This window comes from Lathyrus oleraceus, chromosome 4 (genome assembly GCF_024323335.1).
Source record: "Lathyrus oleraceus cultivar Zhongwan6 chromosome 4, CAAS_Psat_ZW6_1.0, whole genome shotgun sequence".
Taxonomy (NCBI): domain Eukaryota; kingdom Viridiplantae; phylum Streptophyta; class Magnoliopsida; order Fabales; family Fabaceae; genus Lathyrus; species Lathyrus oleraceus.
The window spans coordinates 250,419,346-250,445,166 of NC_066582.1; the positions used below are offsets into that span (position 1 = coordinate 250,419,346).

At 36.9% G+C, this 25,821-nt stretch overlaps 1 protein-coding gene across 1 annotated transcript; it reads right to left on the reverse strand.

The window, feature by feature from the left end:
* Positions 1–676: 676 nt before the first annotated feature.
* Positions 677–2,554, reverse strand: LOC127074906 (S-adenosylmethionine decarboxylase proenzyme). The gene is made up of 2 exons (XM_051016318.1): positions 2,212–2,554; positions 677–2,089 (listed from the first exon to the last, which is right to left on the reverse strand). Exon 2 carries the CDS (start codon positions 1,937–1,939, stop codon positions 872–874), a length of 1,068 nt encoding a protein of 355 aa, XP_050872275.1. The 5' UTR covers positions 1,940–2,089; positions 2,212–2,554; the 3' UTR covers positions 677–871.
* Positions 2,555–25,821: the final 23,267 nt, after the last annotated feature.

Consider the following 25,821-nt stretch of genomic DNA (forward strand, 5'->3'; position numbering starts at 1 on the left):
AACATCCTCTAAATCTAAGATTATCATTAGTAGGAAGTTTGTTGGGGAATCTTTTTGAGGACATTCTTTAAAATACAAGAGATTTAGATGGGAAATGTTAACATGCCAGTCATTTTAGTCCAAGGCACGTGACCATTTGATTTGTAGAACAAGCAAATATTTTTAACTAAAATTTCTAGATGAGGATGACTCTAAATAAGATGATTAGAATTATCAAACATAAAAATGAGAGTCTTGCTCAACAAGTTAATCAAATTGGGATAACTTTCAACATTCAAACTAAGTATTCTTCAATTTCCACTATAAATTAAGTGATTAACTTCAACCACCAGATGAACATGTCTTATAGAATCAATATGTAACATATGAATCAAGAGTTCTTGGAGTCATTCGTCAATCCAAAAATTAATTTACCTTGTTAATTTTCTCAATCAATCATGTCCTTAATTTAATAATTATAGACTTAAAGTGACTCCTTCCCAAAGAAATGAAGCTTAAATGTATAGAAGAACTGTGATCAATCCAATAGAGTTTCCTATAAATGGAATGATATTTTTCTAATTTCTTAATCTTTTCTCTACCTCTCTTCTTATTTCAAAAGTTGCATAATTTGTCAATAAAATTACAAGTAATCATTAGTACATTATAACAAGGGATAAACTAGAACAGGTAGATATACATACAAGTACTGTTATATGAATAGTGAGAAAAACAAGTCTAAAAGATGTACTCAAACATCATGCATAATTATTCAAATCAACAACCAACGACAATGGTACCTCAAGTCATCCAAGTACCATAAAAAAAGGCCAGAAAAGTATTTTACTTAAAAACACACACAAAAAAACATGAAAGACACTAAATTGATATACTACTCTCCCCCTTCGTCTTTCCAGCATTTCAGAGTTGAAACAGGTGAACCGCAACGAGAAATCTTCGTAAATTTCTGGAAGAGAACACAGCCACCTCTTCCAAGTTCTTGGTAAAACCTCTCTTCGCGTGAGTATCCTTTAACATTCGCCAAACAGTTCTCCGCAAATGAATTGCTTTCAACGTCAACGTGCACAGCTATCAGAAATTCATTGGGCTGGAAGCATGTCAACACTCTCTCAACCAATTGATTCAGATTCATCAGGTCCAAATTATACCCGCATGTCTCAAAGCTGGCGTAACTGAAGCCATCTTCCGGAGTAACATGAATTGTAGAAACAGCAGCTCCTTCTACAGAATTCATTGAATATCCACACGGTTCAAAATCAAAATCACATATTTGTGAATCTGGAAGAATGTTTCTAATACCAGAATTTGCAGTCATCAGGACTGCTGAACTAAATTGTTCTTTGTAGAAAACCGATGCTTTCTCTCGGTCTAAACCGATCATGCACATCTCGAGAGTATAAACAGAATCAATTAAGCTCACAGACTCTGAAACAGCAGCAGAGTAAACATGCCATTTCTGTGAGCTGTCTGAACCACCCATAACATAAGCCATGCTTCCTGATCCAAGCTTCCCGAAATAGCTATCAAGGACTGCAACTTCCTCGGAGAAGCTGCGATGTGGAAAAGACTGAGCACATGGAAAAGTGAAACTTCCACGGGTGTATCTTACCGATCTAACCCCGAGGGAAAGCGTCTCGGATAATTTCAACATAGGTGGGATCGAAAGCAGCAATTTGGTAGTACCACAGGTTTTGATTATGATCTTGTATGGATAAACAAAAAGGCTGGACTCAGAGAGAACATAAGAGTCTACCTTTTCATTTGATAGTGAAGAAACAATAGTGCATTCTGCAGGTCCCAGAATCTCATCTATCTGCGACTTTGTTAACGACCTAAGACCCTTACCTTCAGGGTCCACAAATATTCCCGGCTCGAAAAATGATATCTCTAGCCTCTTTTCAAACCCTTCAAAACCGATTGCAGAAACTTCCATGGCCATATTAACACCACCACAACCCGAAAACAGAGAACAGAGAAAGCACAATTGAAGTAGAATACTGAATTATGATAAGCCTAACGAAAATAAAAGCAACTAAATAATCGGTTCCACGCAAAGTAGAGATCAATTTCAGGATGGCTTCCTAGAGAACTGCACAAAATTAGAAACTACATGGATTAGCATAGCATAGCACAGGTAACTAATCAAAAAAGTTTTTCTCTCTAACAAATCTATATAATTAGCATCATCTAATCACGAAAATTACAACTTACGTTGGAGTAAGCAGCTGATCGGAACTTCTTGATTCCACCGTTTGGACGAACGTATTCAATAGTGTAGCCAAGAGGAGCTTCGTAGAACAATGAATTACTACTACTGGATTTCTTCTTACTAGCTTTGGATTCCATTAGACCATTCAAACCTGCTTCACAACAGACAATAGAGAACAAGAAAACGCGAAATAGCTTAAAGATTAAGCGATTGTAATTAACAGAGAAAAAAGTGCTTATTTACGTTACGAATACGAAATGGAAAGGAGAATATAGAGAACGAGAAGAGTAGGAAATGAAAGAGAAGCAAGAGAGAAGAATGTGTTGAGTTGCTTGGTTCCGATGGAAATGAAGTCTATTTATAGACCTTCTTCAAAGGAAGCTTGCAAAAAAAAATTCGATTGAAATTTAAGTTAGTTAAAATATAAAACTTTGTGTTTCTATAAAGAAAAATATAAATTTTATAATAAAGATGCTTAAACGTTTATAAAGTAATAAGAAAAGAATCACATTCTTTGATGTGATTGGGATAACATAAAAATGTTTATAGATTTATATTCTTTTTATTTTATTTTATTTTATTTATTTGTTTGAAATATAAATAATAATATCATATATTTGTGTAAGTTGTTTTAAACAAATATTTTCTTAAAAATATTATTATATTTAATTTTTTTAACTAATGATTAAGTAATGAACATGAGGTTTTATGTGTTGAATAAGTGTAACAAAGTTTTGATGGTGATAAAAAGATCAAAACAAATATCTAAAATATCATCAAACAAAGAAGAAAGTTTTATACAAATTAAAAAGCGAGAAGTTTTCGGACTATTTGTGCAAAAGAATCAAATGCTAAAGAACATCATAAACAAAATTGTCATCTACTAAAAACTCGCATATGATTATGTCATGTGTTGTTTATTTGTTTCTCTAGGATCAAAAATGTAATATTAAAAATGTCACGCTCAAAGTACCAAGATCATAACACACACGAACTCTTTTTTCAAACTTTATATGTTTTCAAAACTTCTCTTAAAATCAATTTGGTTTTGACAAATCTCTTTAAAATCGAAGCATAATTGATTATGATGTTTACTTAATCGATTATATAGCAAAATTTGGTATATAATCGATTGTGGCACTTATGCAATCCATTATGGAGGCGAACTCCCTCAATAATCGTTTAAGGAAGTCTTATAATATATTATGTTTTGTATATGGTAAAATCTTCCATATATTTACGAGGTCATAATTCATTATGGTCGTAGACTAATCTATTATGAAGCGGATCCGACCCTACAAATACTCTTTATTGGCCAAATCTTTTACTATATAAATAGGTCTTGTGTTCTTTTGAAAACACATAATTTTTTTGAATATTTCTCTTATACATTTAAAATGTCATTTTAGTGTTGAGATTACAACAACGAACAAGCCTTATCCCACTAATTGAGGTCGGCTACAAAGATCAACTTCAACCATAATGTTCTATTTCGAACCATGTTTTTATCCAAATTGTTCATTTCAAGATCTTTCTTAACAACTTCTCTAATATTTTTTCTAGGTCTTTCTCTACCTCTAACTTTTTGACTCATTTCCATATAGTGATGAGACAACAAACAATAAGTTGAGTTTTTCTTCTATAAATGTGGTTTTATCCTTTATATCTGTAATTATAAAATAAGAGAGGAATTCTCTTTTGAACTCTGATATCTTATAAATGTTACAAGTTGTATCTGAGATAAATGTTTGGTAAGGAGGTTGTGAGTTAATCTCGTGTTAAAAGTCCTGTAATAGTGTAAATCTCAAGGTAATCCTTGGAGGCTAGACGTAGGTCTCATGGTTTTTGGCCGAACTTGATGGGAAATTAACACACAATAACAGACCTATACACAGCGGATATAAAATTCTCCAAATTTGTAAGAACCTATTATGATGAACAACAAATATATGACAACAAATCAAACAAATAAAGACACAAAAAAATATCGATATTTTAACATGGAAAACCCCTCAATATAAGAGTAAAAACCACGATTCTTCCAGACCAAAGAAATAGCTCCACTATAATCAAATAAGGGTACAAGAGAGTCTTAAAATGATTCACAAACTAAAGCTAACAATCGCAAATCACAAAGCAAAGTAGTTTACAAGTAATAATCAAGAAGCTGAAAAATCACCAAAATATGCAGCTTCAGTACGAAGCATATATCTCTCAGGTTAGACTTCATTTTGAAGAACGAACAGTCATAAGGTAGATACAGGTGTTGCGAACTTGCCCTCCAAATTTGAGCTCGATCCAACGGTTAACAAATCCAAAATTATCGATTTAGTGAGATTGGTTGTAGAAAAACGGGAATAGGGTTCTCTCCTCTTACAGATGATCATAATTTTTGGGAACATATGATCAAACTTTCCTTATACAAATTATCAATGTTAACCTTGATACAGATAGTCACCCTTGTTGACTTACATACAGATGATTAATGCTCTATTTTAAGGCACATGATTACTTCTTCCATTTATATGCAAATAATCATTTAGACTTGAGGTTTATTTGGTTAAACTTTTTGACTCTATTACATATGATTATGTCTTCTATTTGGATGCATATGATCATTTAGACTTGAGGTCTAGATCGTAAAACTTGTTGAATTTGGTACAAATGATCATTTTCTCTGTAGATGATCATGATTTTGTTTATTTGCAATGTTGTTCAGCCACAATTTACATTGTGAGGATTTTACACAGAAATTTAAATTTAAAACATGGAAGCGACTTTTCCGTAACAACGCTTAAACTTATATGCATTCCACATTCTTAGTGTATTCTCCTTTTCTAATGATTGTTCGTACCCCATAAGAACAGTTCTAATTTGATGCGAGCTTTCCTTCTCAAGCATTCCTTCCCCCAACATCAACTCTTTGGAATACAAGGTTAAGGGATAAAACTATATGCGCTTAACCTTTTTGTTGTATTTATATGTTATGTCATGCTTGAAAGCAAAACCAGTGAGGATGATGAAGCCTCTATTTTCATCTATGAAGTCTATCTCTTCTTGGATCGCTTGTTAGTTCTCTTTATTATAGAGGTAACAGGCCCAATGTCGTAGGTAATCCTAAAAGGTGTTTCCCTAGTGGTCAAGTGAGATATTGTCTGGTATGCCCATATGACATATGGGAGTTCTTCCTCCAATAACCCTTTTATTCTTCTAGTCGCCCATTTAATCTTATTAGTAGTGTCGGTTGGCAGACTTTGGTTGGCATTGATGTGAAGTGGTACTAAACTCCAAGGTCTATAAATATTTTCTTGAGTTTTTTGTTAGTGAACTAGGTATTATTATCAATTATGACAGACTAGATAATCCCATATCTCACTAAGATGTCCACTTGAAGAACAGATGAATGTTGGTGGTTGTTATAGTTTCTAAGGCCTCAGATTTATACCACTTAGGGAAGTAATCTCTATCTATAATTAAAAAATTTACCTGCCCTAATCCAATGGTAAAGGATCAAGAATATTTATGCCTCACTAAGAGAATGACTATATCATAATTAAGGAATAAGTTTGGGTGGAGGGGAGATCTGAATGTCTTTCTGTTTTTGGCACCTTTCTCACTTAATAATATACTCCTTGGCATCCTGTACCATTAAAGGACAATAATATCCTGCTCCGAGGACTCTTTGAGTCAATGCCTTTCCTCTTAGGTGCTCCCCGAATATATCCTCGTGGGTTGTACTGATGGTGCATTCAACTTCATCATGCACTAAACACTTCAAGTGGGGAGTGTAAATACCTCATATGTATAATTTACCACTATATTCGAGTACGAGAATGTTCTTATCTTCATAAGTCTAGCTTTGCCAAAATCTATTAACATACTTTATTCTCAATATAGCCATGATCAAGTTGATTCATGATAGCTTTGTCATTCTCATTGTTATAATGGACACAACGACTATTATGGAGATATTGAAGTTTTCAAGTGTCTCTTGGATAAAATAATGGTTGATTCTTGACACTCTTGTTCTTTCCACCTTAGTTAGGACATCATCCCTTGTGTTTTTTCTTCCTTGGCATGTGTGCAATCTCAAATGCTCCAAAATAATTCAGTTTGTCCTTGACCATATTTGCATATTTTTCCAATATGGGGTCTTTGTCATGTGTCTCTCCCATGACATGGAAGACCACTAGCTGGGAATCACTATTTAGTCTAACTTTTTTTCTCCCATTTTATATGTAAGTATAAGCCTAACTATGAAAGCTTTGTATTCTTCTAGGTTGTAGGTGGTGGAAAAGTTAAAATGCAAGGATACTTCTACTATGAGACCTTCGTCACTCTCAATAATTATGTTGGATCCACTTCTTATACTATTTAACGACCCATCTATGAAGAAGTTCCATTTTGTGAATGACTCTAAGGTGGTTCGTGTAAACTCAACAAGGAAATATGAAAATACTTGTGCTTTAAGAGCCTTCGTGGGTTCGAAATAGATGTCAAATTTTGAGATCTCAATAGAAAATAGCACCCTAATTTTCTTGAAGCCACCAACGACGCGAGATAAATGTTTTGGGAACAATTTTTAGGACCTGTCATATCCTAATTTTTAATCCTAAGATCCCACATCTCATTTTCATTTTTTGCATACAAGCAAGGTCACATTTTGGTCTTTCCCCCTTGTCCATCTTTGGGTTTGCTTTTGTAGGGATCATCATGCACCTCTTTGATAATGTTTTACTTTTGTGTTTATTTGATTCATTATTTATCTAACCACTAATAAAAATACCAAAAATATGTCTTGTTTCCCTTGAGTTTATTATGCAAGTTAGGGTTTTTCAAATCAAGAGCATCTCAAAGTTTGGTGGCTTACTTCTTAAGGAAAGTCAAAGGTTCATGTGTTTATTTCCATGCCTTCTTCAACAAGAACCTTCAAGTTTTGAGAAATTTAATCAATAGTAAATCAAAGACACCTTATCTTGATTTTATATGATCACCCATGTGCTTTGAAATGCAAGGAAAATCCAAATACCCAAGCTTGTTCAAAGAAGTTTGACCTAAAAGTCAATATTTTGAAGTCAAAGTTCCAAGGATCACAACTCCTTAAATTCTCAACATCTTTGAATGCCCCCTTTTCTCATATGACTCTTATCACCATCCTCTACAACTTCTCTTTACATGACAGGATCCGATTATGCTTGGAGGATCATCAAAATTTTGGAGACATTATAGGTCATTTGTGGACTTAGTGAAATTTGACCTATTTTCAAGTGACTTTTTCCCAACTTTCAAGGATCATAACTTCTTCAATTTTAAACATATGAATCTGATTCATTTTGCATAATTCCATTGGTGATACCCTCTATAAGTTTGCTTCAAGGACCAAGGTCAAAATATGCTTGGAAGGTCATGGATTTCATTAGAACATTATAGGTCATTTTCAGCCATGGAGCACTCAACTTTTTCCAAGTTACATATCCAGTTTTTCATGCCAACTTCAACATGCCATAACTTTGTGCTTAAACATCCAAATTCAACCTTTGTTGGCACATTATAATCTTGGCCATGATGTCAACACATTGCAAAAAGAATGGGATCAAAAAGCCTCTTGAGTAGGATGCCCCATTGAGTTGAACATGGTGACTTGGAACTGAAGAAATCACCATTGCCCGAAATTTGATCATGACTAATCTTAATTCAAGCCAAATTAGCAAGTGTTTTGGTCCAAAACATGTTTTAACAAGTCTTCATAAGTTAATTGACACTTAAAAGGCATCATTTGGCTGAGTTTTGATGGGTTTCAAGTCACACTATTCACACATTTGGATCAAATTCGTTTTGCATGAATTCTGCATCATTCCATACGTATTTGGATCCAATCACATTCCCTATAAATAGAGGAGGCTATTGCCTTTATTTGCAAGCTTTTGAGAGCCAAGAAACCCCTGCTACAACTTGAATGTTTCTAGAAAAATCAACTATCGTGTTTTGAGTTTCAGCTTGTTTCATCCAATTTCTTGATTCCATTAGCATCTTCGGCATCCTCTGAAACTTTTGCAACAATTCTCAAGCTCTGAGACCTCCTGAAGTGCTCTAACCAGATTGAGCTTCATCAACTTCTGATCACCATCTAGATAAGGTTTGAGCATCATTTGAACTCAAACAAGTTACCAAAATGTAGTCCTTCACTCTCTGATGATTTCCCCTAACTTATCTAGTGTTGATTGATCGTGTTCATCATTTAATTTTATTTTTCGTGGCTTGCTTATTAATGAAACTTCTCTGAAATTCCCTTTGCTCAGTTCACATCAATGAATTTGGAGTATAAGGTTGAATTCGGGGTGAGAAGAGGATCACAATGGTGGTGGTCCCATGTCTTGAATTTACCAAATGATGAAACTCCGGTGAGAGCTCACCGGAGAAGACGACCTGAGTTTTCTCAGGTTGTCTGAGTTTGAACCAGACACGTTGGCAAATTGAAATGTTTTGATTGGTTGAATTCAAATTGGATCCTGTGTTTGGCTTGCAGCGTATTCTATAGTGCATCCTAACCTTTGGAGTGTTGGATCTACCACGTCAATTAATGATGTGTGATGCAACGCTCCATGTTTTTTCTGATTTTAATTCTTTTTCTTTTATTATTTTTAATTTCTTTTTCTTTAAAAAATCATAGTGATTTCATTTTTTATCCAAAAAATCCAAAAATAATTTCTAAAATTCTCTCTTATTTTTCTTCACCTGATTTTTATTTTTCCATATTTTATTTCATTGATTTCCTATTTTTCATGAATTTTCTCTTCCTTCCTTTATTTTAATTTGTTTAAAAATACTTTGTTGCATTTTAAAATTCTGAAAATTTTATTATATGTTTCTTATTTTATTTCCAACCTTCCATAATTTTCTTGGCCATTTATTTGGTGTTTTGAAGGACTTTATGGATTTTTCATTTTATTTCTATTTATAAATCATTTAATAATACCTTTGATGCATTTTTATTTTATTTAATTGTATTTTATATTTGTGTGACCTTGTGAACTTCTGTTGGCCTTGGATCATGATGGTTTGGACTACAAGTCTCATCAAACTCAATGAATCTTGGGTGTTAATGGGGTGAAAACCTTAATCCACCAAAATGGATGATTGATCTTGATGATGACTTGATCAAACTTTTGATCCAATTTGAGTATGACTTATCTTGATTCCTTCTTCTTCATCTCCTTATTTTCCCTTTGATCAATTGGATGACTTATGTCCATCTTGTTCATGATGTATGGATTGGTACTTGATGAACTTTCATCATTTCAAATCTACCTTCTAAGTGATCATGAATCATTTAAGGTGCTTTGGATTGATGCATAAGTTTGTCCTAAGTGTCATGAAGTGTGGATTGAAGTAATGGATCATCCTTCTAGCCTTTGTGCTGGATCATCCCCTTTTTTTGTGGCAACACTTTAGGAGAATAATTTACATATCATTTCTCTAGCATGTATTAACACAAACATTATTATTGACCGGCCTCAGATAGTTGTGACTTCTACTTAAGTCTAATTACAATTGCTTAACACAGTGCTAAATTTGTCCCAAAGGCAATGGCATTTTTATAAGTGAGATTGTAAGTCTCCTATTCCTCATGGTATTATGTGAAAATGTTGCTCATTTTCCATTTGTGAGAGCTAGTGGCATACTTGTTGATTTTATCTAAGTTAGATCCCTTATTACAAATGATATATAGGGTCATATTTTCATGCTTGTGAGTGGATAATGAGTGTTCTCCAAAAAATGACCAAAAACATCTTTTCATATTTACTAACATCCCTTACTAACTCTTCACATGTATTAACTTCTATTTTAATGTCATTTAATTTGTGATTTTATTTTCATGTCAATTACTTTATATTTATCATTTCATATCATATTTGTTTGTGATTATGTCATTTTGTTCTTTTTCCATTTGGACCTTTCTTTTATATCATTATTAAGAAGACACTAATAAGAAAAAAATTAAAAAGAATCTTATTTCTCCTAACTCATGGACTTGTGGTTACTATTCTTGGCATCATTGTGGAGTTATGGACTTAGAATTAGGATCTTGACCCTTGCTTTCGAACTTGTGACTTGATACCTTGGAATTCATCTGATACCTATGACTTTGGACTTCTCTGTGAAGACTTGGCTTGGTTACTTTGGTTTCATCCGATACATGGATTATTATTTGCTTATCTTAGCTTGTTTGAGGCTTAATCCAAAGGAGAAAATTCTTGCTTGACTTATGTCATAAAGCTTGTTATCTCTTTGTTAGATCATTTCCTCCCTAGATTTTACTTTATGTTTTAGGATAATCTCTTCTTCTCCTTCTCCCCTACTTTAATTTTCAAAATCTTCTCTCTTTTTCAAAACCTTCTTGCTTTTTTTTTTTTTAACTTGAACACTTTCTCAATAAACCCTGACTTTTGTCAAGTGGTTTTCAAAAACCTTTTTCTTAATAAATGTTAATTCATCTTAAGCATGTTTATACAAATTTCAAAAGACTTAAAAAATTCCTAACTCATTCAAACCATTTTGTACCCTTGTGCACTTTTCCTTTTAAAACTTTTTTCAAGGCATTAGACATGAGTCATTTCCATAGTTGAGTTATAATTCTCGTATCTCCACAGTATTAGTGATAATCCTTTTCCATTTATGAGATCTAGTGGCATACTTGTTAATCCTCATCCAATTTGGAGCCTTTCTCATGATGATGCAAAGTTCTCATACTTGTGGGTGACTAGTTGAGTATTCTCCTTAAAATGACAAAATGTCTTTTCCATAAAAATGAATCAAAACAAACTCCTTTTGTTACTTTTACCATGAACTACGAGGTTTTGATCCTCCATTGCACTTTGTTGGTACGTAGGCATGAGAGTTCAAAAGTCTTAGCAAACATAGAAATAAAGAAAAATGCTTCTTTTCCCATCTCTCCAATCTTGTAACAAACAACACCTTTTTCAAACCAAAATGTACATATTTTCAAAGAGGTTCCCATGGATTACCATGGATGTTTATGGTGTTAATACCTTCCCTTTGCATAAATAACCCCCGGACCCTTGTTCTCTTTTTATTAGTTTTGGTTTTAAAAAAACTTCTTCGGGTTTTGTTCGTACTTTTTCCCTTTTCCTTTGGAAACAATAAAAGTGCGGTAGTGACTCTTGCTTTGCGACTTAAGTTAATCAATAGCTTAATCTCAAAAAATTTACCGCTACATGAAAGTGGCGACTCTGTTGGGGAGTAGTCACTAGTGGGTTAAGCTCATCTTTGTTTTTTTGTATATATTATGTTTGCTATTGTTTGTTATTGCTTGTACTGTCTAGTGCTTGGTGATCTCTGTGTAGTGAGATAAGTCTTATACCAGGACTTGAGAGCTCTTATGATATGAGGGTGGTATAGTCATGTTTGGCTTATGTGGAGTTAATACTTAATAAGCTGACTTGAGATCCCCCGCTCAGTGGATGCCTCTTTGGGATTACTGATGTCACACGAGTAGTCATAGTTGGCATTACTTTTTTCGACATGGGATCCCGAGAATCTGAGGACCTTAGAACCCTTAACCCATCTTGGCCTTTTAGGACGTAGTGCAGTGGCTATTTAGGTGTAGACTTGAATTAGTTGTTACACAATACTACACTCAGACAAGTTTCTCTTGAGAATATTATTGGTTGACGAGTAGTCGTATAAACCAATAATATCCAAAAGATGGAATTACGACTCTGGGAACTTTTTAGAACCTTGTTGTACAGGTGATTATACCCTTAGTACATACATTGTGGTTTGGTTCTTACCCTTGGCTCCATGCTCGTGACTCCGAACCTTTGGACCTTGTTTGTGTGCTTTATGTGACCTTGTTTGTGATTGTTGCATCATGCACTCATGAAATTCATAAGAATTTTACTCAGTTTTCAAGGAACTTAGAGACACTTGTTGCAAACATCGTAAATATTTTGATCATGCATATTGGAAGGAGGAATACTCGGAAATACAATTTCAGATGTCCCGATCTCATGGAATTAAGGAAGCTAACATCTTTTGTGGATAATCCTAAGGGTTTCAGAGATTATTTTGGAAGACTTTTATTTGTGCCATCTACTGATGTCGAGGATGGTCTTCTCTGTATTTTGGTTCAGTTCTATGATCCTGTTTATCGGTGCTTCACTTTCCTTGGTTATTAGTTGTTGCCTACCATAGAGGAGTATGTTTATCTTTTGGGTATACCAGTTTCTGATAGAGTTCCTTTTAGTGGGGTGGAAGGAATTATTGAATCTCAGGTTATTGCCGAAGACATTCATTTGAGGAAGTCTGACATAGATGTCAATCTCACTGTCAAAGGGGGTATCAGAGGATTGACTTTGAAGTTTATATTGGAAAAGGTCGTTTCTTTTGCTAATGATGATAACATGGTGGCATTCAAGACTTTTTTTGCCTTACTCATCTATGGTTTGGTCTTTTTTCCTAACATTGACAATTTCGTTGATGTTAATGCTATGAGAATCTTCTTGATTAGGAATCCGGTTACAACTCTGCTCGGCGATACTTATTTCTCCATTCATCATAGGACTTCTAAAGGGGGTGGAACTATTATGTGTTGTGTGCCTTTACTATACAAGTGGTTTATTTCGCACTTGCGGCAATCCCTTATCTTCTAAAAAAACAAGGATTGTTTTAGGTGGTCTCAACGACTTATGTCTCTCACCAATGACAACATTAATTGGTACTCTTTTATTTACGATGACGTCAGGATTATTGATAGTTGTGGGGAGTTTTCTAATGTGCCTCTTCTTGGTACACAAGGAGGAATCAACTATAATTCGGCTTTGGCAAGACGTCAACTTGGGTCCGCTATGAAGAACAAACCTAATATTACTTTGTTAGAAGGTTTATTTTTCCAAGAAGGGAAAGACACTCAAGGGTTGAAAGCTAGAATGGTGCATGCTTGGCAGAATATTCATAGGAAAGGAAAAAGTGAGCTTGGATTAAGGAATTGTGTAGCTTTAGAGCCTTACACTAGTTGGGTGAAGAAGAGAGCAAAAGAGTTCAAGATTCCATACACTTATGAAAGACCTATGTCCTTAGTAATGATAAGATCTCCCTCCATTAAAGGCATAGAGGAGTTGCAAGAGGCTTTGGATAGGATGAAGCAAGATAAGGATGATTGGGAAGACAAATTTCACACCTCACACCTTGAGAAAGCAGAATTACAGAAGCAGCTAAAGGAAAAGGACGACTTGATAGAGTTACTCGAGCAACCTGCTGTGAAGAGATCTAGAGGCCAAGAGGATTTATTTTCCTATAAAAGTTCATCATCTAATCACATTCCTACTTCTGGCGTTTGGAAGGGCATTATAGACCAGGTCGTGATAGAGAAGGATGCTATGAAAAACAACTATGAAAGAGAGATCAAAAGACTTTGCAAGAAGTGTCAGCTTGGAGTTGGTTCGTCATCGGACATGATTCCATAGATCTAGCTTCTTTCCGTTTATGGTCATTGAGATTGTATTTCTGATTGTAATTCTTTATATTATTAATAAAATGAGATTTTCAGTACATCAAAATGCGTTATTCCCATTATGATGTTTGCAATTTACGTCTTAAAAGTTCCTTGGAAAATAAACAATAATAACATTCACATTTGCATATCATGCATCATGTTGCATCTTAGTCTTGATTTGAGCAAGTTCTCCAGGGGTCTTATTTATTTCTTGGTCTTCATTCAGACAAGTTATCTCACCGGTACAATACTCGAGCTAATTTGTTGAAAAAGATGGGCCGCCTAGAGCAAGAGAATCATGAACTCCGTGAAGAGGTGACAACTTTGAGGGACAGATATGAGAGGCTTATTCCTATGATGGAAGCTTTGACGACTGCTTAGAATCAACCTCCACCCACCCTCCTCCAACTCCGCTTCAGAGGACCATGATTTCCGATATTATCTCTACGCCCATCTCAATGGCTCCCATCAGTGATCCACAACACCATATGCCTTCTGGTTTCCCTTGGAGTATGCCTCCCAACTTTGTTCCTGAAGGATACCAACCTGAAGTTACAGTAGCTCAACCTATGATGTCAGTACCACCTCATGTGGTTCATGTTGTTCCTTGTGTCGAAGAACCTGTTTTTTACGCCGACGAAAGCAAAATTGTTGGTGTTTATGAAAGAATGGACAAGTTCCAAGATCAATTTCAGGCTATGCAGAAAGAGGTTCAATCTTTGAGGGGGAAAGATCTGTTCGGGAAGAATGCTCATGATTTGTGTTTGGTTCCTAATGTGAAGATTCCACATAAATTCAAGGTTCTGGATTTTGAAAAGTACAAGGGAAACTCTTGTCCTCTGAGTCATCTAGTGATGTACGCTCGTAAGATGTCGACTCAGACTGACAATCATCAATTGTTGATCCACTACTTTCAAGATAATTTAACTAGTGTTGCTCTGAAATGGTATATGGGGTTCGAAAGTACTCATATCCAAACGTTCAATGACCTATGTGAGGCTTTTGTTTGCCAGTACAAATATAATGTCGACATGGCACCTGACAGGGATCAACTTCGTGCTATGTCCCATAAGGATAAAGGAATACGCGCAGAGGTGGCGCGAGATCGCTTCACAAGTTAGTCCTCCGTTGGAGGAAAAGGAAATGACAAAGTTGTTTTTGAAGACGTTTAGTCCATTCTATTACGACCGATGGTAGCAAGTGCGCCTAGTGACTTTACTGAAATGATGAATATGGGTTTGAGATTAGAAGAAGGTGCTCGCGAAGGACGGTTGAGAGAAGGTAGTTCATTTGATGGTTCCAAAAAATATGGGAATGGGTTACCCAAGAAGAAGGAACACGATGCAAACGTTATCTCGCAAGAGAAACGTAGAAGGCTTCCAAGGAACTGTCAATGTCATCAGCACATGGCGTCAGTTACTCCAGTGATTAATTATGCTCCAGTTGCTCAAGCATCACTGAGTTATCAACTACGTTTCAAGCAACACATAAATCAACATAATCAACCAAATCGTGCCCAGAGGGCCTGTATAATTTGACCCATTCCAATGACTTACGCAAAGTTGTTTCCGGCTTTAATTTAGAAGAATTTGGTGCAAATAAGAACTCCACCGACTGTTCCGAAAGAGCTTTCATGGTGGTATAAACCTGACCAACATTGTGCGTTCCACCAAGGAGCACCTGGCCATGATATTGAAAATTGTTTCGCTTTGAAGGCTGAGGTAAGAAGGTTAATGCAAAGTGGTATTTTGTCATTTGAAGATTCTAATCCCAATGTACAAGCTAATCCGCTGCCCAAACATGGTAATACAAATGTGAATATGGTTGAAGGATGTCCTAGAAAGTACCGAGTTTTTGACGTTAATCTAATCAGAAGATCCTTGGTTGAAATGCACACTACTTTATATAAATTGATCTATTATGAGCATGACCATGCTTCTTGTCAAGTTTGTTCCAAAGATCCTTGAGGACGTGTTGTTGTGAAAAGAGACTTGCAAGAGATGCTGAATAAGAATCTATTAAAGTTACGAGAGATAGAAATGAATATGAGCATGAAGTGAACGTCACAATTCCTCATTTTAATCTCCCAGAACTGGTTGTGATTGCATATGATGGTCAGAAGACTGTTGTCTCTCTGTTGGTTATTCATTTGGCGGGTTTTACGCCTTACGAGTCTGATAAAGTTGTGCCTTATAAGTATAATGCTACTATGGTAGAAGACGGAAAAGAAGTGCTTATTCCTACTTTTCCATCTGTTATGAACATTGCCGATGTAAGCGGTGTGACCCGAAGTGGTCGGATATTTGTTGTTGTAGTTCCTACACGGACTGAAGATGTGGTGATAGAGAAATCAAGTCAAGAGAAAACTCCTGTTATACAAGTCGGCCAATCCAGTATTGTGAACCAAAATGTTGATCAAGATGAGGTGCTGAAATTGATCAAGAAGAGTGATTTCAATATGGTGGACCAGTTGTTGCATATTCCGTCCAAGATATTTGTGTTATCCCTACTGACGAGTTCGGAAGCACACCGAGAAGATTTACAAAAGGTCCTAGAGCAGGCCTATGTGGACTGTAACACCCCGATAATAATAAAATAATTATTTAAATTGAGTTAATAATTTATTTATTAATTTAATTAAATAATTGGAAATTTTATTATTATTATTATTGGAAAATATATATATGTTGGAAATAAGGAAAGAGCCCATTTGGAGTAAAAAGGTTTTTACGTGAAAAACAGAGAAGCGATCGTGAAAGAGGAAAAGGGCAAAGAGACAGAGCAAGGGCTGAAGGTTGAAGAGAGAAAAGCTTGGAGCTCAAAGATTCGCCGAATTAACTCAGGTAAGGGGGGTTTATCATCGATTAATGGGTATTATGGGATAATATGTGATGGGTAGTGATAAGCCGTTAATTTGACCCTAATTGGGATTGTTGATGCTGAAGAATTGAATTGGATAAATTGTATTTAGACTGTAATTGAATCTGTGTTTGGGTTAGTTGTGAAATTCCGAACGTATAGCTTTTTACGGAATCGGAATCGGAGGTCCGGAAGTCCTCCAACGGCGGAAAATGCGGAGGATTCTGCATTCTGCCTTGTGTTAGCGCAGAAACTGCTGTTTTGTCTGCGTTAACCGGTTAACCCAGGGCGTTAACCGGTTAACACTGTTATAAATTGTGAAAATGTGCTGTTTTGCCTGCGTTAACCGGTTAACCCAGGGCATTAACCGGTTAACACTGTTACGTTTTGCCAGAAAATGTGTTTTTGCCTGCGTTAACCGGTTAACCCAGGGCGTTAACCGGTTAACACTGTTGCAGAGTGGAAAAATTGGCTTTTTAATGTTGTGTACATAATTGAGAGTTGGCCTATGTTGGCGTATGATGTAATAGGGATTATTTCCCGCTGTTTTGAGCAGTATAGGTATTAGTAGAGTGTGCTAATACTGTGTTTAATTGATTTACATGATAATGATGTGTTGATACATGTGTTGATGATGTATGATGGTATGCATAATGATGTTAATGTACGTATTATGCATGTATTTGTGAATGGACTGTTGTATGTCCATTGTGAATTGTTGTTGATGCTGCATTGCTAGATGATTAGCATGCATAGCATAGCCTTTGGGGCTGTAGCTAATTCCCATGGTGAGGAATTAGTGAGTGAATTATTGTGGAATTGTTGTTGATGTTTGCATGCTAGATGATTAGTGTGCATAGTCTAGCCTTCGGGGCTGTAGCTAATTCCCATGGTGAGGAATTAGTGAGTGAGTCACTAGGTCTCAAATGAGTGGGGCTAGTGAGCTTAGTAGCCGTATCTGGAGGGATCGGTGAGCTTGAACTATATGTTCAAGAATAGTCGGTACCGCATGTGTGGAGTCTCATTGCATAATGTATGTATGGCGTATAATATGAATGGATGTATTCCAATATTATACGTGTGTTTATGTTGTTGTGGAGTATGATTTGAGATTATACTTGTGCTTTATGTTGGTGTTGAGTATGATGTTGAGTTGATGTGCTGTTACTGATTGTATGTTGCGATTAGGGTGATTAATGTGTTCAATTACTTAACATGACATTATATTCTATAATGCTTATTATATTGATTGAGGAACTCACCCTTACAACTATTTTTCAGGTAACGAGAAATGAGTTGAGTAGAAGCGAATGCTTGGAGTCTAGTGTAGTCTCCTTAGTGGGTCGTGCTCTGATAGATGTAACATCGGGAGGGAACCTTTTAATCATGTTGTTTTATGTTGTTGAATAATTTACATGTGAATGTTACATGTTTTACATGATTGAGGAGATCTCTATCCGCTGCGTTTTATGCAAATGTTTATGTTTTGAATTAATAAAAGAGCATGACCGTTATATTGTTGAATGGTGTGAATATTATGTGTGACACCCTTGAATGGCATAATTACTCTGACTTGTTATATGTTTATTATTTTAATTAAATATTTGGGGTATTTTAGAAGGGTGTTACATTAGTGGTATCAGAGCATAGTCGGTCGAGTCGAGTCGTAATTATTCTGTTTCCCCTGTACGGGATAGGTGTTGTATAACCCTATCAGTACTCATTGTTTTAGTTTGTTGGGTTTTCAGAATAGAGATGGCTGGAAGAGGTAGAGATGATGCTGCGATTGCTGAGGCTCTGGGTATGCTAGCTGGAGTACTTGGAGGAAATCCGAATGTTGTGGGAATGGGAGCTGCTCGTCAACTGAGTGAGTTCCAGAAGAACAATCCTCCAATGTTCAAGGGGGCATACGATCCAGATGGTGCTCAGAAGTGGTTGAAGGAGATCGAGAGGATCTTCCGAGTAACTGAGTGTGCCGATAACCAGAAGGTCAGATTCGGTACGCATATGCTGTCAGAGGAAGCTGATGATTGGTGGGTTGCTACCCGCACTGAGTTGGAAACTGCTGGTAATGCTGAGATCTCTTGGGATGTATTCAGAGAGAGATTCCTGAGGAAGTACTTTCCAGAGGATGTCAGAGGAAAGAAAGAGATAGAGTTTTTGGAATTGAAGCAGGGTAACAAGTCTGTTACTGAATATGCTGCTAAGTTCACAGAGCTGTCAAAGTATTATACTCCCTATAATGAGGCTGCTGGAGAATTTTCGAAATGTGTGAAGTTTGAGAACGGGTTGCGTCCCGAGATCAAACAGGCTATTGGATATCAGCGGATCAGAGTGTTTTCTGACTTGGTTGACTGTTGCAGGATTTTTGAACAGGATTCCAAAGCCAGAGCAGAGAGCTATCAGCAACGGGTTGATAGGAAAGGCAAGAATCAGAATGATCGTGGGAAACCGTATGCAGCTGGCAAAGGTTTCCAGAGACAGAGTGGGATGAAGAGGCCTAGTGGGGGAGACTCCAGTGCCCCTGCTAAGTGTTATAGATGTGGTCGGGCTGGACATCGTGTCCATGAGTGTACCAGTGCTGAGATGAAGTGTTTCAAGTGTGGAAAAGGTGGTCATTTGGCTGCAGAGTGCCGGTTGAAGACTGTAACTTGTTTCAACTGTGGAGAGTTGGGTCATATCAGTCCACAGTGTCCTAAGCCGAAGAAAGAGAATCAGTCAGGAGGCAAGGTCTTTGCTTTATCGGGTTCTGAGACTTCTGCAGATGATCGTTTGATCCGAGGTACGTGTTATATTAATGGCTTTCCTCTTGTAGCTATTATTGACACCGGTGCTACTCATTCCTTTATATCTTTGGATTGTGCTGTGAAACTTAAGTTAGAAATATCTGAGATGCTTGGAAGTATGGTGATTGATACTCCTGCGAAGGGTTCAGTGACTACTACTTCAGTTTGTTTAAATTGTCCTTTGAGTATTTTTGGTAGAGACTTTGGGATAGACCTTGTATGTCTTCCACTAGTGCAGATTGATGTTATATTGGGTATGAACTGGTTGGTGTTTAACCGAGTTTCTATCAACTGTTTTGATAAGACTGTGATATTTCCTGAGATTGAGGAAGGAAAGGATTTGTTTCTATCAGCAAGGCAGGTGAATGAGGAAGTAGCAGATGGGGCAGAGTTGTTTATGCTGTTAGCAACTTTGGAGGCTAAAGATAAACTGGTAATTGGCGATCTAGCCGTGGTGTGTGATTTTCCTGATGTGTTTCCGGAAGAAGTGAATGAATTGCCGCCAGAGCGTGAAGTTGAGTTCTCGATTGATTTGGTACCTGGTACTAGACCGATATCGATGGCTCCGTACCGGATGTCTGCTGTTGAGTTAGCTGAATTGAAGAGTCAGTTGGAAGATCTGTTGGATAAGAAATTTATTCGTCCGAGTGTGTCACCGTGGGGTGCACCAGTGTTATTGGTTAAGAAGAAAGAAGGTACTATGAGGTTGTGTGTGGACTACAGGCAACTGAATAAAGTGACGATCAAGAATCGGTATCCTTTGCCGAGGATTGATGATTTGATGGATCAGTTGGTTGGTGCGAGTGTGTTCAGCAAGATAGATTTGAGATCTGGGTATCATCAGATACGTGTGAAAACTGAGGATATTCAGAAGACTGCTTTCAGAACAAGGTATGGACATTATGAGTATTCTGTAATGCCTTTTGGTGTGACTAATGCGCCTGGAGTATTTATGGAGTATATGAATAGGATTTTCCATCCGTACCTGGACAAGTTTGTTGTGGTGTTTATTGATGATATTTTGGTGTATTCGAAATCTGAAGAAGAGCATGCTGAGCATTTGAGGGTGGTTTTAGAAGTTCTACGAGAAAAGAAGTTATTTGCTAAACTATCCAAGTGTGAATTTTGGTTAGAAGAGGTTAGTTTTCTTGGTCATGTGATTTCAAGAGGTGGTGTTGCTGTTGATCCTTCTAAGATAGAAGCGGTGTCTAAGTGGGAAGCTCCGAAGTCTGTTGCTGAGATTCGAAGTTTCCTTGGTTTGGCTGGTTACTATAGGAAATTCATTGAGGGATTTTCTAAGTTGGCGTTACCGTTGACGATGTTGACTAGAAAGGGGCAAGCATTTGTTTGGGACTCAAAATGTGAAGAAGGTTTCTAAGAATTAAAGAGAAGGTTGACTACTGCTCTTATTCTGATATTACCGAGTTCGTCGGAACCATTTGAGGTTTACTGTGATGCTTCATTGTTGGGTTTGGGTGGTGTGTTGATGCAGAATAAGCAGGTTATAGCTTATGCTTCGAGACAACTGAGGGTTCATGAGAGGAACTATCCGACACACGATTTAGAGTTGGCAGCTGTGGTATTTGTTCTGAAGTTATGGAGGCATTATTTGTACGGGTCAAGATTTGAGGTTTTCAGTGACCATAAAAGTTTAAAGTATTTGTTTGATCAGAAAGAGCTGAATATGAGACAGAGGAGATGGTTAGAATTTCTGAAGGATTATGATTTTGGTTTGAATTACCATCCGGGTAAAGCAAACGTAGTAGCTGATGCATTGAGTCGGAAATCATTGCATATGTCTATGTTAATGGTTAAAGAATTGGATTTAATTGAGCAGTTTAGAGATTTGGGTTTGGTGTGTGAGAGTACTCACAATAGTGTTAAATTGGGAATGTTGAAATTAACGAGTGGTATTCTGGATGAGATTAGAGAGGGTCAGAAATCCGATATGCTTTTGGTTGATAAGTTGACTTTAGTGAATCAAGGTCAAGGTGGTGAATTCAGAGTTGATGAGAATGGTGTTTTGAAATTTGGTAATCGGGTGTGTATTCCGGATGTTACCGAACTTAAGAAGAGTATCCTTGAGGAAGGACATCGTAGTGGCTTGAGTATTCATCCTGGAGCTACGAAGATGTATCATGATTTGAAAAAGTTATTTTGGTGGCCGGGAATGAAAAGAGAAATTGCAAGTTTTGTTTATTCCTGTTTGACTTGTCAGAAGTCAAAGATTGAGCATCAGAAGCCGTCTGGGCTAATGCAACCGTTGGCTATTCCAGAGTGGAAGTGGGATAGTATCAGTATGGATTTTGTTTCTGGTTTGCCGAGGACAAGTAAGAATTTTGAAGCTATTTGGGTGATTGTTGATAGATTGACGAAATCGGCTCATTTCATTCCGATCAGAATGGATTATCCGTTAGAGAGACTAGCCGAGTTGTATATTGAGAAGATTGTAAGTTTGCATGGTATTCCGTCTAGTATTGTTTCGGACCGAGATCCTAGATTTACATCGAAGTTCTGGGAAGGTTTGCAGAGGGCTTTGGGAACTAAGCTGAGATTGAGTTCTGCATATCATCCGCAGACTGATGGTCAGACTGAGAGGACGATTCAGTCATTAGAGGATCTTTTGAGAGCTTGTGTTTTGGAAAAGGGAGGCGCTTGGGATTGTTATTTGCCTTTGATTGAGTTTACCTACAACAATAGTTTTCATTCGAGCATTGGTATGGCACCGTTTGAAGCTTTGTATGGTAGGAGATGTCGGACGCCTATATGTTGGTATGAGTCCGGTGAGAGTGCTGTGGTTGGACCGGAGATTGTTCAACAGACTACAGAAAAGATTAAGATGATTCAGGAGAAGATGAGAATTGCTCAGAGTCGTCAGAAGAGTTATCATGATAAGAGGAGGAAGTCACTTGAGTTCCAAGAGGGAGATCATGTGTTTCTTCGTGTTACTCCGATAACTGGTGTTGGTCGAGCTTTGAAGTCGAAGAAGTTGACACCTCGATTTATTGGTCCTTATCAGATTTTGGAGAGGATAGGGGAAGTAGCCTATCGTATCGCTTTACCGCCGTCACTTGCGAATTTGCATGAGGTTTTTCATGTGTCTCAGTTGAGGAGGTACATTCATGATCCGTCGCATGTAGTCCAAGTAGATGAGGTACAGGTGAGAGATAACCTGACTGTTGAAACATCACCTATGAGGATTGAGGATCGAGAGTTGAAGCAGTTGCGGGGTAAAGAGATTGCCTTGGTGAAGGTAGCTTGGGGAGGACCAGCAGGTGGCAATGTGACTTGGGAACTGGAGAGTAAGATGAAGGAGTCTTACCCAGAGTTATTCGCTTGAGGTATGTTTTCGAGGACGAAAACTCTTTTAGTGGGGGAGAGTTGTAACACCCCGATAATAATAAAATAATTATTTAAATTGAGTTAATAATTTATTTATTAATTTAATTAAATAATTGGAAATTTTATTATTATTATTATTGGAAAATATATATATGTTGGAAATAAGGAAAGAGCCCATTTGGAGTAAAAAGGTTTTTACGTGAAAAACAGAGAAGCGATCGTGAAAGAGGAAAAGGGCAAAGAGACAGAGCAAGGGCTGAAGGTTGAAGAGAGAAAAGCTTGGAGCTCAAAGATTCGCCGAACTAACTTAGGTAAGGGGGGTTTATCATCGATTAATGGGTATTATGGGATAATATGTGATGGGTAGTGATAAGCCGTTAATTTGACCCTAATTGGGATTGTTGATGCTGAAGAATTGAATTGGATAAATTGTATTTAGACTGTAATTGAATCTGTGTTTGGGTTAGTTGTGAAATTCCGAACGTATAGCTTTTTACGGAATCGGAATCGGAGGTCCGGAAGTCCTCCAACGGCGGAAAATACGGAGGATTCTGCATTCTGCCTTGTGTTAGCGCAGGAACTGCTGTTTTGTCTGCGTTAACCGGTTAACCCAGGGCGTTAACCGGTTAACACTGTTATAAATTGTGAAAATGTGCTGTTTTGCCTGCGTTAACCGGTTAACCCAGGGCGTTAACCGGTTAACACTGTTACGTTTTGCCAGAAAATGTGTTTTTGCCTGCGTTAACCGGTTAACCCAGGGCGTTAACCGGTTAACACTGTTGCAGAGTGGAAAAATTGGCTTTTTAATGTTGTGTACATAATTGAGAGTTGGCCTATGTTAGCGTATGATGTAATAGGGATTATTTCCCGCTGTTTTGAGCAGTATAGGTATTAGTAGAGTGTGCTAATACTGTGTTTAATTGATTTACATGATAATGATGTGTTGATACATGTGTTGATGATGTATGATGGTATGCATAATGATGTTAATGTACGTATTATGCATGTATTTGTGAATGGACTGTTGTATGTCCATTGTGAATTGTTGTTGATGCTGCATTGCTAGATGATTAGCATGCATAGCATAGCCTTTGGGGCTGTAGCTAATTCCCATGGTGAGGAATTAGTGAGTGAATTATTGTGGAATTGTTGTTGATGTTTGCATGCTAGATGATTAGTGTGCATAGTCTAGCCTTCGGGGCTGTAGCTAATTCCCATGGTGAGGAATTAGTGAGTGAGTCACTAGGTCTCAAATGAGTGGGGCTAGTGAGCTTAGTAGCCGTATCTGGAGGGATCGGTGAGCTTGAACTATATGTTCAAGAATAGTCGGTACCGCATGTGTGGAGTCTCATTGCATAATGTATGTATGGCGTATAATATGAATGGATGTATTCCAATATTATACGTGTGTTTATGTTGTTGTGGAGTATGATTTGAGATTATACTTGTGCTTTATGTTGGTGTTGAGTATGATGTTGAGTTGATGTGCTGTTACTGATTGTATGTTGCGATTAGGGTGATTAATGTGTTCAATTACTTAACATGACATTATATTCTATAATGCTTATTATATTGATTGAGGAACTCACCCTTACAACTATTTTTCAGGTAACGAGAAATGAGTTGAGTAGAAGCGAATGCTTGGAGTCTAGTGTAGTCTCCTTAGTGGGTCGTGCTCTGATAGATGTAACATCGGGAGGGAACCTTTTAATCATGTTGTTTTATGTTGTTGAATAATTTACATGTGAATGTTACATGTTTTACATGATTGAGGAGATCTCTATCCGCTGCGTTTTATGCAAATGTTTATGTTTTGAATTAATAAAAGAGCATGACCGTTATATTGTTGAATGGTGTGAATATTATGTGTGACACCCTTGAATGGCATAATTACTCTGACTTGTTATATGTTTATTATTTTAATTAAATATTTGGGGTATTTTAGAAGGGTGTTACATGGACCATGACGTAAAAATTGATCAATTTGATGGCATTGTGGCCAGTATTACCGCATGTAACAATTTGAGCTTCAGTGATGAAGAACTACTTGAGTAGGGGAGGAACCACAACTTGGCCCTGCATATCTCTATGAATTGTCAGGAAGATGCCATGTCCAATATGCTGGTGGATATTGGGTCCTCTTATTCTGCTGAAGTCTACGTTGTCTAAACTTGCTTACCAAGGTGCTCCGATGAGATTCAATGGAGTTATTGTGAATGCCTTCGATGGCTCGAAGAAGACTGTAATTGGGGAAGTTGATCTCCCAATAAAGATAGGTCCGTGTTTATTTCAAATCACTTTTCAAGTGATAAACATTCATCCTGCCTGCAGTTGTCTCTTAGGACGTTCGTGGATTCATGAGGTCGGGGCAGTTACATCAACTTTACACCGAAAGTTGAAGTTTGTGAAGAATGGGAAGTTAGTGATCATGGGTGGCGAGCAGGCTATGTTGGTGAGTCATCTCTCTTCATTTTCATACATTGATGCCGATGAAGCTTAGAGAATGTCGTTTCAAGCTTTTTCTGTAGATGATATCGATGTTGAGAAGAATGGTGAATCCATGTCATCCTTAAAAGATGCCCAGTTTGTGGTGGAGAATGGTCAATCTGTCAAGTGAGGACAGATTGTTGAGCTTGCTGAGAACAAGAACAGAGTTGGTTTGGGTTTTTCACCTGGTGCAACCCAAAGAGATCTGAAGCGAATTCAAGAAGTGTTTCACAATGTTGGCTTTATTTATTCTAAGGATAAGTCTGCGACCGCAATCTTAGAAGATGATGAAAAGCAATAAGTGCCTAACTTTGTAACACGTGGATCGATGTGCCTGAATTGGATTGTTGTTGATGTTCCTTCTGTTATTCACTTGTCGAAGTAATATGTTTGTTTTTTTTATTTTCAAAATCCTTTCACTAGCCCAAGGTGAAAGTGAATCTATGTGGGCTTTCTTTCAAATTTCATTATCATTAATAAAATTTTATTTTGTTTATCCATATTATGTTTTTCCATTTTTCTTATTCTGGAAAAATGGCAACATAAAAAACAAAATAATAATCATTTTTATTTCTGCATCACAATGTATGTTTATTTGTTCATATTCTAAAATCAAGCATAAA

Excerpts from the sequence above, each read along its gene's own strand:
- LOC127074906 (XM_051016318.1), bottom strand. The coding sequence starts at position 1,939 with ATGGCCATGGAAGTTTCTGCAATCGGTTTTGAAGGGTTTGAAAAGAGG.